The following is a 13,195-nucleotide window of genomic DNA, read 5'->3' on the forward strand; positions in this document are numbered from 1 at the left end:
AGCCTCAGGGTGCTGGACTTGGGGTGAAACCCTCCGTGCATGGTAAGGAGCTTTCTTGTCTTTATGTCAGTGGCTTCTATCTCCTCCTTTGGCCAGCCTATTACCCCAGCAGGGTACCTGATCACGGGCAGGGCGTACGTGTTGATGGCCCGGATCTTGTTCTTACCGTTCAGCTGACTCCTCAGGACTTGCCTGACCCTCTGCAGGTACTTGGTGGTTGCAGCCTTTCTAGCGGCCTCTTCATGGTTCCCATTTGCCTGCGGGATCCCCAGGTACTTGTAACTGTCCTCTATGTCTGCAATGTTGCCTTCTGGTAGTTCAATCCCCTCAGTTCTGACTACCTTCCCTCTCTTTGTTACCATCCGACTACACTTCTCCAGTCCGAACGACATTCCAATGTCATTGCTGTATAGCCTGGTAGTGTGGATCAGTGAATCGATGTCACGTTCACTCTTGGCATACAGCTTGATGTCATCCATGTACAGGAGGTGGCTGACAACTGCTCCGTTCCGTAGTCGGTATCCGTAGCCAGTCTTGTTAATGATCTCACTGAGGGGGTTCAGGCCTATGCAGAACAGCAGTGGGGACAGAGCATCTCCTTGGTAGATCCCGCACTTGATGGTGACTTGTGCTATGGGCTTGGAGTTGGCCTCTAGTGTTGTACGCCACATCCCCATTGAGTTCCTGATGAAGGCTCTTAGGGTCCCATTGATCTTGTACAATTCTAGGCATTCCAGTATCCAGCTGTGGGGCATTGAGTCATAGGCCTTCTTGTAATCAATCCAGGCAGTGCACAGGTTGGTCAGTCTGGTCTTGCAGTCTCGGCTGACTGTTCTGTCTACCAGTAGCTGGTGTTTTGCGCCTCTGGTATTCTTGCCAATTCCTTTCTGTGTCCCACTCATGTATTGACCCATGTGCCTGTTCATCTTAGCCGATATGATGCCTGACAGGAGCTTCCATGTAGTACTGAGGCAGGTTATTGGTCGGTAGTTGGAGGGGACCGGTCCCTTCTTGGGGTCCTTGGGGATCAGGACCGTCCGACCTTCGGTTAGCCATTCCGGGTGTCTCTCGTTAACTAGCAGCTGGTTCATTTGTGCTGCCAGACGCTCGTGGAGTGCAGTCAGCTTCTTTAGCCAGTAGGCGTGAACCATGTCGGGCCCTGGTGCTGTCCAACTCTTCATACTGGAGACCCTTTCTTGGATATCTGCCACTGTGATGGTTACTGGACCCTGTTCAGGGAGGTCGCTGTGGTCTGCCCTCAGATCCACTAGCCACTGAGCATTGCCGTTATGGGTTGCGTCCTTCTCCCATATGCTCTTCCAGTATTGCTCCGTCTCCAGTCTTGGTGGTGCTGTTCTCTTATTATTGTTCCCTTGCCACTGAGAGTACACCTTTGCTGGTTCTGTGGAGAACAGCTGGTTTATTCTCCTGCCTTCTATCTCTCTGGTGTACCTCCTCAAGCGGCTGGCCAAGGCTGTGAGTCTTTGCTTGGCAGTTTCCAAGGCCTCAGGTATGGACAGCTTGCTGTATTTCTTATGCACCTTCTTTGTCGCACCTTTCTGCAACTCTGTTAGTTGGCTAACCTCCCTCCGTGCTACTTTGATCTTGCCCTCTAGCCTCCTTCTCCATGGAGGGTACTGCCCCTTGTGGCTGTTCAACTTGTAGCCAAGCATCTCACTGATCACTGCTGCCGTATTGTAGATCAGCTTGTTAGTGTCGGTAATCGTGGTTGTAGGTATTGTCCGTAGTGCTGCATTAACATCATCTAGCAGACCTTCTGAGGGTACTTCACGTAATCTTGGTAACCGGCTACGGGGGATCCAGGTTTCAAGCTTGGCCATTATCCTATTTTTCAGGTCAGTTCCTCTCGCACTCAATGATCCTTCTCCTATCGCACTTGGGGCTATGTACCCAATCTCGGGTGGGGGTGATGATATCTCCCCCCTGACCTGGCGTCCTGACTCCTCCTTGCCGTAGCATTTGTGTTGTACCTCGTCAATCTCTAGCTGTGAGAGCAGTCCCTTCTTTCGAATGTTGGAACACTGAGCTACTAGTTGTTTCGCCGTCATTGTGGATGTTGGGTATCGAAGAATCCATAGGTCCCTCATCCTATTCATGTAGCCCCTTCCGGCGGGGTTACTTGCGTAGTAGCATTCCAACAACGCCCTGTTTTCGTCTCTTGCCCACCGATGCCTTCTTGTTCCAGTAGCCCATTTTTCGTCAGGGTGCCCTGGTTCCTCAACACCTGACGCGGACCTTGTTGATCCGGGCGACGTCCGAGCCGGCATGCCTTCATATTTATCTGTCTCGCTCATGTCTGCGGTAGGCTCGCTTAGCATAGGGGGTCTAGCCTTAGGACCCTTACTGGATACAGACGCCCCAGGCAGGAATCGAACTTGCGATCCTGGGTTCCAAAGGCGTGTAGTCTAACCACTACGCTATCCAGCTGCTATATATATATATATATATATATATATATATATATATATATATATAATAAAATCTGTTGAATTAGATTTTGAATTAGTAAATGAGTCCACTGCTCACTATGAGCTCTATCAATCAATAGCATCATGAAAAATGTCTAATCCCCAGCAGATCTTTAAAAATTTTAACCAACATCCCACCAAAGTGTGTAATAGACACGTGCAGAAGCTGCAGTACTACCAGGGGGAAAAAGTTACGAGCAACCAAGGAAGGTGTGTAGCTAGGTGGCTAATATGTATTTACATGTAAATGTGTCTGTTTAAATCCTTTCCTGTAATTATTTTCATGCTGGCTTGAAACAGCTTAGTGCGGTCGTGGCTCAAAGAGTTGGCAGTTCGTCTTGTAACCAGTCTGCCGCAGGGCAGCTGTGGCTACAACCGTAGCTGCCTCCACCAGTGTGTGAATGTGAGAGTGAATGAATAGTGGAATTGTAAAGCGCTTTAAGGGTCTCGAAAAGCGCTACATAAATGCAATCCATTATTATTATTATTATTAGTGCAACTTCTTAATGTGTGTCCTATTACATGCCTCACCAAGATACTGGGGTCGTCTTTTATAAATGTACACTATGGTACCTAAACCATCTATGCAGTTTAAAGAATTAAATTACCAGGAAATGAAGTACACCACAGAAAAAAAAAGTGGCCTATTAGGGCCAGAGTGCCATCATGACTGAAAAATCTAAACAGCCTTCAGATTTACTGAATATTTCCTAGTCCGAGGCAAATGAACTGTATGATCATCCGGCCAAACTACAGCTCCAACTCACCTTGAGAAACAGCTGGCGTCACTCAGCACAGAGTCCAAGGCTACCAGAGTCCCACCACACACGTGATTTCCATTTTTCTGCAGGCTCGCCATCCACGGCCACGAGCCAACTGACGCAAGCAAGGTTCCCCCGAAAATGTGTGAATTCCTCGGAGCTTGTCCACAGACTACAGCTGAGGACAAAACCAGAGGCAAACACAAAGAAATCTTAAAAACTTTAACCACATGAACCCATCAGTTCAAGTTCATGTAGTGTATAATAGACTCAAGGTTAGAATGTTTTCTTTAATAAAGTATTGTCATGATGGGTCCTCACGTTGGGCAGTGGTCGGATGCAGGGTGGTTGTTGAAAGTGTGGTGTTTGTAGGTGTGGTGGTGTTGGTTGGAGGGGTGGTGGTTGGCACTGGTAGCAGTCCTGTGCAGGTAACACTGAGATCACTGTTGGTCCCAGTGGACGTGAACGTCATGAAGCCCGGCTGTTTGGAGGAGATCTGGCTGTTGATCCAGGTCTGGTACTGGGATACGCTGGTGTAGACTCCTGGAAAATTCGGCCTGGCACAACCTTTCCCAAAACTGACGACTCCCGCCTGAATCCAGCGACCGTTCTGCTTGATCACCATTGGACCTCCTGAATCCCCCTTTGAGAGCAGAAACATTTACTGTTAGCTGAGGAGAAGAAACTGTAAAAGGTGAAAATGTGCCAAACACAGGTAACAACAATCACCTGACAGGAGTCCTTTCCTCCTGCACGTAACCCGGCACAGATCATGTTGTCAGTGATTCTTCCCACTCCATAGTTACAGTTACACTGCCTGTTTCCCACAACAGGAACCTGCACCTCCATCAGGTTTTGTGGAGAAGGAAGGGAAACTGAAGGGGTAAAAAAAAATCTGTTTAATAAACAGCGTGTGACAGATTAAAGATACAAACCTGAACAGTAAACAAAGCATCGTTCCACTTCCAGGCATTTATTCTGGTGGTGACTAAGTTTTACCTCAAAGGATTTCCCACTTTCAGTGGTCACATGACAGAAAGCTGTATATATTGAACCACCAGACAAATCTGATTAAAAGTAAAAAAAATGCACAATCAGTTTTTAAAGTGTTTTTGATGTTTTGTTCGTATTTCTATCTTTGATGCTTCAGACATTTCCCAAATATTTCAGTCCATGTTTCTTTTAGTGTTTATAAAGTCTGTTTCCCCTCCACGCGCACAGGTTTATCATCAAAAACGAAACTGCATGAGGCCAGTTTCTTTCTTACAAACATTTCCTTTGAGGTTGGCTCAGAAACTTGGTGTCTTTTCTATAAATTCATAAATCATGGTTTCTGAAACATTTAGGCTTCTCTTCAGCAACAGAATCATAAAATAAGCAGACAAAGGCTCCTTTGTGGATACTTTGGAGAAGCTGTTTGTTTCCTGTCATCCTCAGACAATATTAATCTGTTCTAACCAGTGACCCACCTCCACTTCCTATGTTGCCCCAGCCGGTGACCCAGCTGTTAACACCGCTGTAGAAGATGCTGTCTGAAGCTGCCAGGCAGACGGGAGAAATGTAGTTGTTGAAAGTCACCGGTGAGGAGAGCCTCAGGAGGCAGATGTCGTTGTCATCGGTACCAGAGTTGTAGTTTGGATGTTTGATGATCTGTGTTACTGTCCGAGACACTGCATTGGGATTAGATCCCCGTAGACTCTGACGGCCCAGATTCACAGTCAGACCGGTTGGAGTACTGCTGAGATCATCAGGAGCGACACGAACAGCGCAGAGTTGTTACAATTGTTATAGACGAGAAAACATATATAAAGTTTGACTTCCTGCCCTGTTAAATATTTATCCTGTTACCCCCCCCCGCCCCCAGATTAGGACCCTCCATAATCTCTTTAAATCTTGTTTAGAGTTCAGCTTCAGCCTCATTACTCACGTTTCAAAGCAGTGAGCAGCAGTCAGCACCCACTGACTGTTAATGAGGGATCCTCCACAGAAGTGGGACCCAGATGTTTGCAGACTGACCTGCCAGGGCCAGCTGCCAACAGGGGCCACCTGTCCTCCTACAATCCTGGTGTTCAGAGACGCCTTACCACAAACTGAAGACCGACATTAAAACACAGAGTGAGCATTACTGTAGGAGCTGTAAACTCTCAGCACTACAAACTGCTGAGTGAGGACACAGTGATCCTGGAGTCTACAGTTCACTCACAAACTAATATTCATATGAAATTAAAAATTTATTAAACATAAAAGTAAATCATTACACAAAGAAACTTTATCTTACCATCCAGCTGTGACTCAGACTCTGAAACACAGAAAACAAACCATTTCAAAACAAAAGATCTCCATTTATCGTTCTTTGATTAGTTCACTGTCTGTAATAATAGTGGGAAAGTTGATTGTCTGTGGTTAGCTATAAGCATCCAGCAGGAGCTCCATGAGTAGCTGTAGCAGTGAGTCAGTCCCCATGTTGGAGAATTTTAATGACATCATCTGACCAATAGCACGGCTGCTGTGAGGCGACTGTACTAACAGACCCTTTAAAATCTTGATTATGTGACCAGCTTTGTTTATGCTGCCACCTGTTAATTAATTGAATGTATTTTGGGAAATTTTCAACTTGTATACATATTCATATATATTTATATGTACTGTATGTGTTGTTTATTCTATTAGTTTTACATCGGTGGTATTTCTTCATTAACAGACGGATGACGGCACCCACTGGACTCCATTCCAATAATTCCAACTAATCATTGACCGAGCAAAGCAGTCAATGACGCCAGTGGGCAGCTTCATCCATCTGTTAAATGCAATCTTTGTAGGTATGTCTGTGAAGGTTCTCAGTCATCCAGGTCATCGTAGTTTAAGGAGCTTGGAAAGAAAAGCGTCTGGACTTCTTTAAGTTACTTGAAGACGTTTCATCTCTCATCCGAGAAGCTTCTTCAGTTCTAAGGTCAAATGTTGGAGAGTCCCAGATTTAAATCCAGTGGGAGTTTCCCCCCAAAGAGGGACAAAGGACCCCCTGATGATCCTCTACCAGTGGGAGCGTCCCCAGACGCCTTAACGCCCACTCACATCCTGGGCCATCTGACCTCGGGAAATCACATGATAGGGTGGGGCCAGGTTTCACAATGAGCTCACCCGAAACCCTGGCTGATTGTGACCCACACCCGCATTCACACCTTTGCTCAGGTGATTAGGTGGAGGATCATCAGGGGGTCCTTTGTCCCTCTTTGGGGGGAAACTCCCACTGGGTTTAAATCTGGGACTCTCCAACATTTGACCTTAGAACTGAAGAAGCTTCTCGGATGAAGGTGAAACGTCTTCAAGCAACTCAAAGAAGTCCAGACGCTTTTCTTTCCAAGCTCCTTAGACTATCTTTGTAGGTAGTTTGTGTGTGTGTGTGTGTGTGTGTGTGTGTGTGTGTGTGTGTGTGTGTGTGTGTGTGTGTGTGTGTGTGTGTGTGTGTGTGTGTGTGTGTGTGTGTGCGGGGTTACCTTTTACACTGTTAATGTTTTCGTTCCATAGACTGGTTTTACCTCCATTTCTGAGAGGATTGTTATCGTGTTTCCTGATCTGTGTGTGTGTGTGTGTGTGTGTGTGTGTGTGTGTGTGTGTGTGTGTGTTGGTCTGGGCTGCACACACACACACACACACACACACACACACACACACACACACACACACTATTTTCATTTTCCACCCTCCATCATTTGATAGAAAAGGTCTTTCCTCATATTTCTGATTCACCTTCTGAATCAGTTTGGACACAAATGATGCGGCACCTTCTCAGAATCTAACGCACTTCCTGCACTGAGCTATGACGAATGAAACCTGTTATCACATCTTTAAAGATAAAGCAGTTAAAGATGTTATCACATCTTTAAAGATACAAGATACTGGCACAACAAACTGCATCGCCGTCACACTTTTCATTTAAAAAACGCTCAGAGATCAAACATCCTTTAGAAACGTCTCAGTCCAGCTTTCCCCTTAAATATATTTCCAATTAAATATTAAAGACACACATTTTTTAAATTTTAACTAAAGTGATACAACATTTCAGTCCACATTGTGCAGACTGAGATATGATCATGAAAGCAGATCTAAAATATTTACTAAATCTGACACTCGACACTTAATGTCACTAAATAATGACAGGGGTAGCTTTAATTTTATTGACAAATATTTATAAAATAAACTTTTACTGTTGGAGGAAATTAAAAATAATCCTCTCTGTTTCTTTTTCAGATGCCATTAGTGTGATTCATGTAGTGAAGACAGCAGCTGCAGAAAGCGGTCATAACAGAGAGCAGTTTTAAAGTTATAAACAACCATCAAATAATCATTAATAAACATAAAGATTCAAACCTCCCATAAAGAAACTTTTATGAGAGGTTTGAATCACAGCCAAGTTTGAATGAAGCTTTATTGACCAGGACAGAAAGTAAAACTGCTACTGAAGAATCAGGAGAACATTTTTAAATAAAACAGATGTATTATATATGACATTTATATTATTATATCATGTGATCATGAGCTCTGAAACACGATATATGTACATGTACTGGAACTCAGTTATTGATCTGAAATGTTTAAGCTTAATCAGGTTAAGGTGATATCCTCCTTTGTCACACGTGTTTAGATCCTCATGAATAAATCATGTGTGTCAATCAAAGCTGACTGAATAAACCAACAAAAGTTAAGGTGAAATAAAGAAGTTAAAACCTCTCAGCTGCTTCCAAACCAAACAGATCATCACATTTATCTGTGAACCTAAAATAAACCACCAGTCCTCCTTTTCCTGCAGTGTCACTTTACAGTGAAGCGCTGTGCTCCTGAGTGTTTTCGCCCTCTGAGTCGTACCTGATGCAGGTGTGTGCAGAGAGCTCTTACCTTGGGTCAGGAGCATCAGCCCAGCAGCCAAACACATCACTTTGTAGAAAGCCATCGCTGTAAGATCCAAACCTCCAGACCTGCTGAGGCATAAATAACCTTCCTCTCTCCTCCTCTTCTCTGTCTGCGGTGCATCCCACACCAACACCTGTCTGACGACACGCCCAACATTGCAGCTCACCTGATTTTCCTCACATCAGACACAGTGAAAAAGCAAAGAAGCCAATGTGGGCGACGTGAGAGGGTTGACCCGGAATAAGAGGAATCATGATTTCACTCCAACAAAAAAACACACAATCTTTTCTATTCCCGGTAACCTGATGGACCTCCTGCGTAGAGTTACGCACGGATTTATTCTTGGGTCAGAAACTATGGTCAGCACCCGAGTTTCTCCAGTGTCTACGTGGCAGCCTTAATGCATTTTATCTGCATCCCCTGATTTCCTGAAGTCATTTTGCTTCAGCTGATCTTGAGAAGCTCAGTACTATTCAGCAGCACAATCAGAAATACGATGTAAGCTAGCTGTTCATCAATGTACCAAAATTATTGCTCATTAAATCAGGCTTTTGGCACAACTGAGGCTCTTTCAGGATTTTAAGATAACGTATCAATGTTTAGAAAAGGAGTATTAAAAGTTGTGTTAGCTGGACTCTCAACACTGATGCTGTTTTAGACTGACATGTGAATAAAAGCTGTAATTGGTAACTCTACATTGCCCATAGATGTGAGTGTGACTGGTTGTCTGTCTCTATGTGTTAGTCCTGCAACAGCCTGCGACCTGTCCAGGTGTACCATGGAGCCCTGGGATAGGCCCCTGTCACCCTGAAAAGGATAAGATGGATGGAACATAAGCGTGTCCTCTACTTCTAAGAGGAAAAAAAAGAGGTGGACCAAGATTGGACTCTTGAGGGACCCCGCATGTGAGCAAAGTCACTGGTCATAAACCCATAAACTATAAACCTGTTGTCTTCTTCCTCCTGCTCCCTTTAGAGGTCACCACAGCAGATCATCTGCCTCCACCTCCTCCTGTCCTCCTATCCCAGCATCATCCTCTGTCACTCCACCCCGCCGCATGTCCTCCTTCACTACATCCAAGATTCTTCGCTCACGTCTATCTCTTCTCCTCCTGCCTGGCAGCTCCATCTTCATCGTCCTCTGTCCGGTATATCCCTCCCTCCTCCTCTCAGACCATCTCAGCCTCTCTGACTCTGACTCCCCCCTCCATGAGACATTTCATTTTGTGTCCTTTACAGTCCCAGATCACTATGAGACCTTCAGCTGACCTGTACAGGAAGAACAATGGCAGAACATCATCAGGTGAATCTCACCTGTCAACATTCCTGCGTAATGACATTAGTCTGATACTAATCTGTCACTCAGTGAACACCAACCTCGCAGACATCTTTCACACACTGTGGAGCGTGCAGGTTTTTTTCCCTGATGCTTCAGATGATAAAGGTTCAGATTTCTTTCCAAATTTGCACAGCGGAGGAATTTGAATGATACTTTATTTTATCTAAAATCAGGTCTGAACACATCCACTCCCACAGTCTTTAACTACGTCACTCACGGAGAGAGTCCCTAAAATAGCCTCCAGGTTAATCCCGGGGCGCTCGTGTTAAAGTTAGTGTGAGAAACAAGAGACAAAGAAATTTCGGCATACACTCACCCTCTCATTCCAGTGAGCTACACCGGTGCCCACCCACTGTGCTCTTCCACATGTGCTCTGCCCTCTTATCATCTTTTCTTTTTTCCTACCTCTGGTGGTGTCTGAGAGAAAAGGTGAGGAAGCACTTGAACTCGTCCTTTTTCCTCATGGAGTAGATTTTGCGATAGAGCTTTTTCTCAGCAGCTTCTTTGGTTTGTTCTGGATGGAGACAGATCATGTGATAGGTGTAATTGATAAGGCCAAACAGTTCAGGGGCTGATCGTGTAGCCAGCGGTGGCGATGAAGCTGGTCCAAATGCCAACCATGTGGGATGCAGCCGCATGTACATAACTGCAGACCATCGGGCAGTTTTGCAGGGCCCAGTGTACGGGGCTTGGCAGAGGCAGGACCGGGCGGTTCACTGACCTGTGGGGGAATGGCAGCCACAGGCGGTGGAGCTGGTGATGGTGGAACTGCAGGCGACGATGTAGAAACTGTTGATGGTAAAGTAGGAGGTGGTTGAACGGACTCAGAGCCAATAGCGGACACAAGGTTGTGCTGGAGCACACCTGAACTGAAAGATGTGAACAAACACTGGGCTTGCGCTGAACTGCTCTGTGATTGGAAGTCTGTGATCGGACCTTGGAGTGTCCATCCTAAGCAGGTTTTGACCACAGCAGGAGAGCCATATGGACCATGTCTAACTGGTGCAGTAGGCGTGATGAGGCGAGTATGATCTGAGCCTATGAGCAGTAGTCGAGCTGCTTTGTTAACAGCTGATAATGAGATGCCTTGAAGATGTTTGTAATTCCTTTGGAGAGAGAATACGGGGTAGGTGTGTTCTAATAGTGCTAAGAGACTTGTATCGAAAGCATTATTGATTGTGAAAGTTTTCTCTGGGTGTGCAGTGGAAGAGATCCTGAAACTTACAGAAAAAATCTGAATAGTTTCAACATGTTGACGGACAGGTCTAAGTGACAAATTCTCAGCTTTCCCAGTTAGGTGGCTGAGCTGCTGATGTCAGAAGCATGGTACGTTGGGAGCCATCATCAAGTACTGCATATGTCATATGCCATTACGCAGGAGCACTTTCACAACTTTTAATAGTACAGTAGGACAGTCAACAGTCTATCAAAGTACAGTGTCCTCACTACAGGATTAATTTCAGTTCTAGGTCTCTGATTCACCTCGCACAGGATCTGTAGAAGTCGTCCCATGCAGGTGACACATGCTTTCCTCAGATCACACTTTGCAGCCTGATGAGTCCTAGCACAATGCCAAAACCGTTTGTTCCTCTTTACCCGGTTTATTTTCTCATCCTTTGTCTTGTGAATAAACTCAGGACACTTACTGATGTGGTGTTCAGGTGAGCAGCAGCACATGTAGCCTCAATCGTTAGGATGGGTTGTACTGCCTGTACAAGATCGTCAGATGTATTTGCCCCATGTAATATTGTTGCAAGTGGCTGGCTGAAGGACGAAACAGGGCTGTCCTTTCTTGGTTGACACCTGCACTCCATTTGCAACCACGATAAGAAAGGTAAGTTATACGTCATTTCTCCTTGTTTCCTATAAACATGCCGTTTAAAGTGACTGCAATGCTCTGCAGGCAATTTTTCGAGCAGGCGATCAACATAGGAGCCACAATTTAGTTCTGTCCGTCCTTGATCACCTGTGGTGCTAAGCAAACCAACTACAGCTTGTACATGAAGACCAAAGTTATTTATTTCGAAGTTATTTCGGATTTCATCTTCTCTGGTAAGGTCTGGGAAAGAAGGACCCTCAATCTTATACACATGTGTTCTAGTACTAACAGGGTGACTAGAACTAGCAGGAATGGGTAGTGAAGGTTTCTTTTCATGCAAACCATCAGATGTAGCTGGTTGCTGCTTTACAGGAGGGTGCTGCCTTTGTTCAGGAATGCAAATGAGAGATTGAGCGGGGTCTTCATCTAGAGCACATGTGTCAAACTCAAGGCCCGCGGGCAACACACGGCCCGGCATACATTTACGTATATCCGGCCTGCGAGATCATTTTATATAGATTTTTTATTACTGTTATGCATGGCCCGGCAATATGCGGTGCTAATGACACACAAACAACAGATCCCATAATGCAGCGCTGCAGCCTTCTTTGCCGAACGCTAGGCTACCTGGGAACATTCCCGCATCAATCAAGTCAAACTTCAGTTATTGCGAAGCTAGCTGCTCACAATGGCGAAGAGAAAAGTTGATTCTGAAAGCAGAGCCTTTCAGCACCGGTGGGAGACTTAAAATATGTTTACAAACATTGCTGGTAAACAGTTTACCAGCAGTTTACATTGCTGGTAAACTGGAAACGACGAATTGGGACAGACTTCGTCACCTGGCTGTGACATAATCGGCCTTCAAATGCGGCCTCCGAAGGATGCAGCCGATGTTTTGGGACACAGCTTTTGAGTACGTGGCCCTTGAGGACCGTTAAGGCTGCGTACTTTAAGGCTGCAGATCCTGAATTGGGATACAGCCTGTGTGTGTGATGCTCGGGTAGCCACACCCCCGGGCTGGGCCATCACCGGCACACCTGCTTTCCATCGGGGTGATTACCTGAAGGACTACTTAACCCTGCACTGACGGATGCTCCACGCCAGTCTGTTAATCACCTCTCTGTGATTTCGATCCGGCGTCCAGTATCTGCCACCTGCCTATCTTCCTGCTCGATTGGATCACCCGGTGCATCATCTGGCATCATCACTAACTCCACGGATTCCCTTCCCACGGACTTTCACACTTCCCTCCCGAGCCCTACGGTCCCACTCCGATCGTAAGCCAACTACTCTAACCCTGTCTTGTTGTGTTCCCCTGCTTCCCGGCTCACTAGTAATTTTCTCCCCTTTCTGTTGCAGCCTCCCACGGTCCCGATTCCGGCTTCCTCGCGTCATTTGTTTCCCCAGGTTTTTTCAGTTCCTCGTTTGCTTCTCTGGTTTTCTGGGTCGCCTTTTGTTATTATAATAAAGTGTCTTTTCCTGCTAGCACTTGAGTCTGCTTCTGGATCCTTTGGTGCACGCGCGTCTCAGCGCATGACAGTTACATGGAAAAAACAAAATATATAGAGAGTTATCTTCATTTTAGATTTTAAAAAAGTATTTGCAGCTCCCAGTGTTTTCTTTTCCATGGAAACCGGGTCCAAATGGCTCTTTGGGTGTTTAAGGTCGCTGACCGATGTACTACACACTTTATTCCTCTACTTCCCACTCTGCTGTACATGGAGGAAAGACTGCAGCCCACTGGTGTACTACAGGGGACACGTCCAGTAAACACAGCTGGAAGATCGATGTTGAAGTGCATTTATCTGATGTCACTTAATGTAGTTCAGTTTCATTGTTGTTATTCTATTACTTGCTTATTCACTCAGATGTCAGATAAG

The 13,195-nt window shown here is 45.6% G+C and overlaps 1 protein-coding gene across 5 annotated transcripts in view; it reads right to left on the reverse strand.

The window, feature by feature from the left end:
* LOC120739757 (transmembrane protease serine 9-like) overlaps positions 1-13,195 on the reverse strand; it is a 37,565-nt gene that overhangs the window by 9,082 nt on the left and 15,288 nt on the right. For 2 of the 5 annotated variants that reach the window (XM_040041662.1, XM_040041632.1), the window contains exons 2-8: positions 8,144-8,223; positions 5,529-5,549; positions 5,178-5,340; positions 4,720-4,988; positions 3,980-4,125; positions 3,572-3,893; positions 3,257-3,428 (exon numbers count right to left, since the gene is read on the reverse strand). In XM_040041662.1, the coding sequence (XP_039897596.1) occupies positions 3,257-3,428; positions 3,572-3,893; positions 3,980-4,125; positions 4,720-4,988; positions 5,178-5,340; positions 5,529-5,549; positions 8,144-8,223 (1,173 nt within the window). The remainder of the gene's footprint in view (positions 1-3,256; positions 3,429-3,571; positions 3,894-3,979; positions 4,126-4,719; positions 4,989-5,177; positions 5,341-5,528; positions 5,550-8,143; positions 8,224-13,195) is intronic. The other 3 variants (XM_040041655.1, XM_040041635.1, XM_040041645.1) reach the window with 3 other exon arrangements.

Source organism: Simochromis diagramma, unplaced genomic scaffold, assembly GCF_900408965.1.
Source record: "Simochromis diagramma unplaced genomic scaffold, fSimDia1.1 OVJJ01000321.1, whole genome shotgun sequence".
NCBI classification, from domain to species: domain Eukaryota; kingdom Metazoa; phylum Chordata; class Actinopteri; order Cichliformes; family Cichlidae; genus Simochromis; species Simochromis diagramma.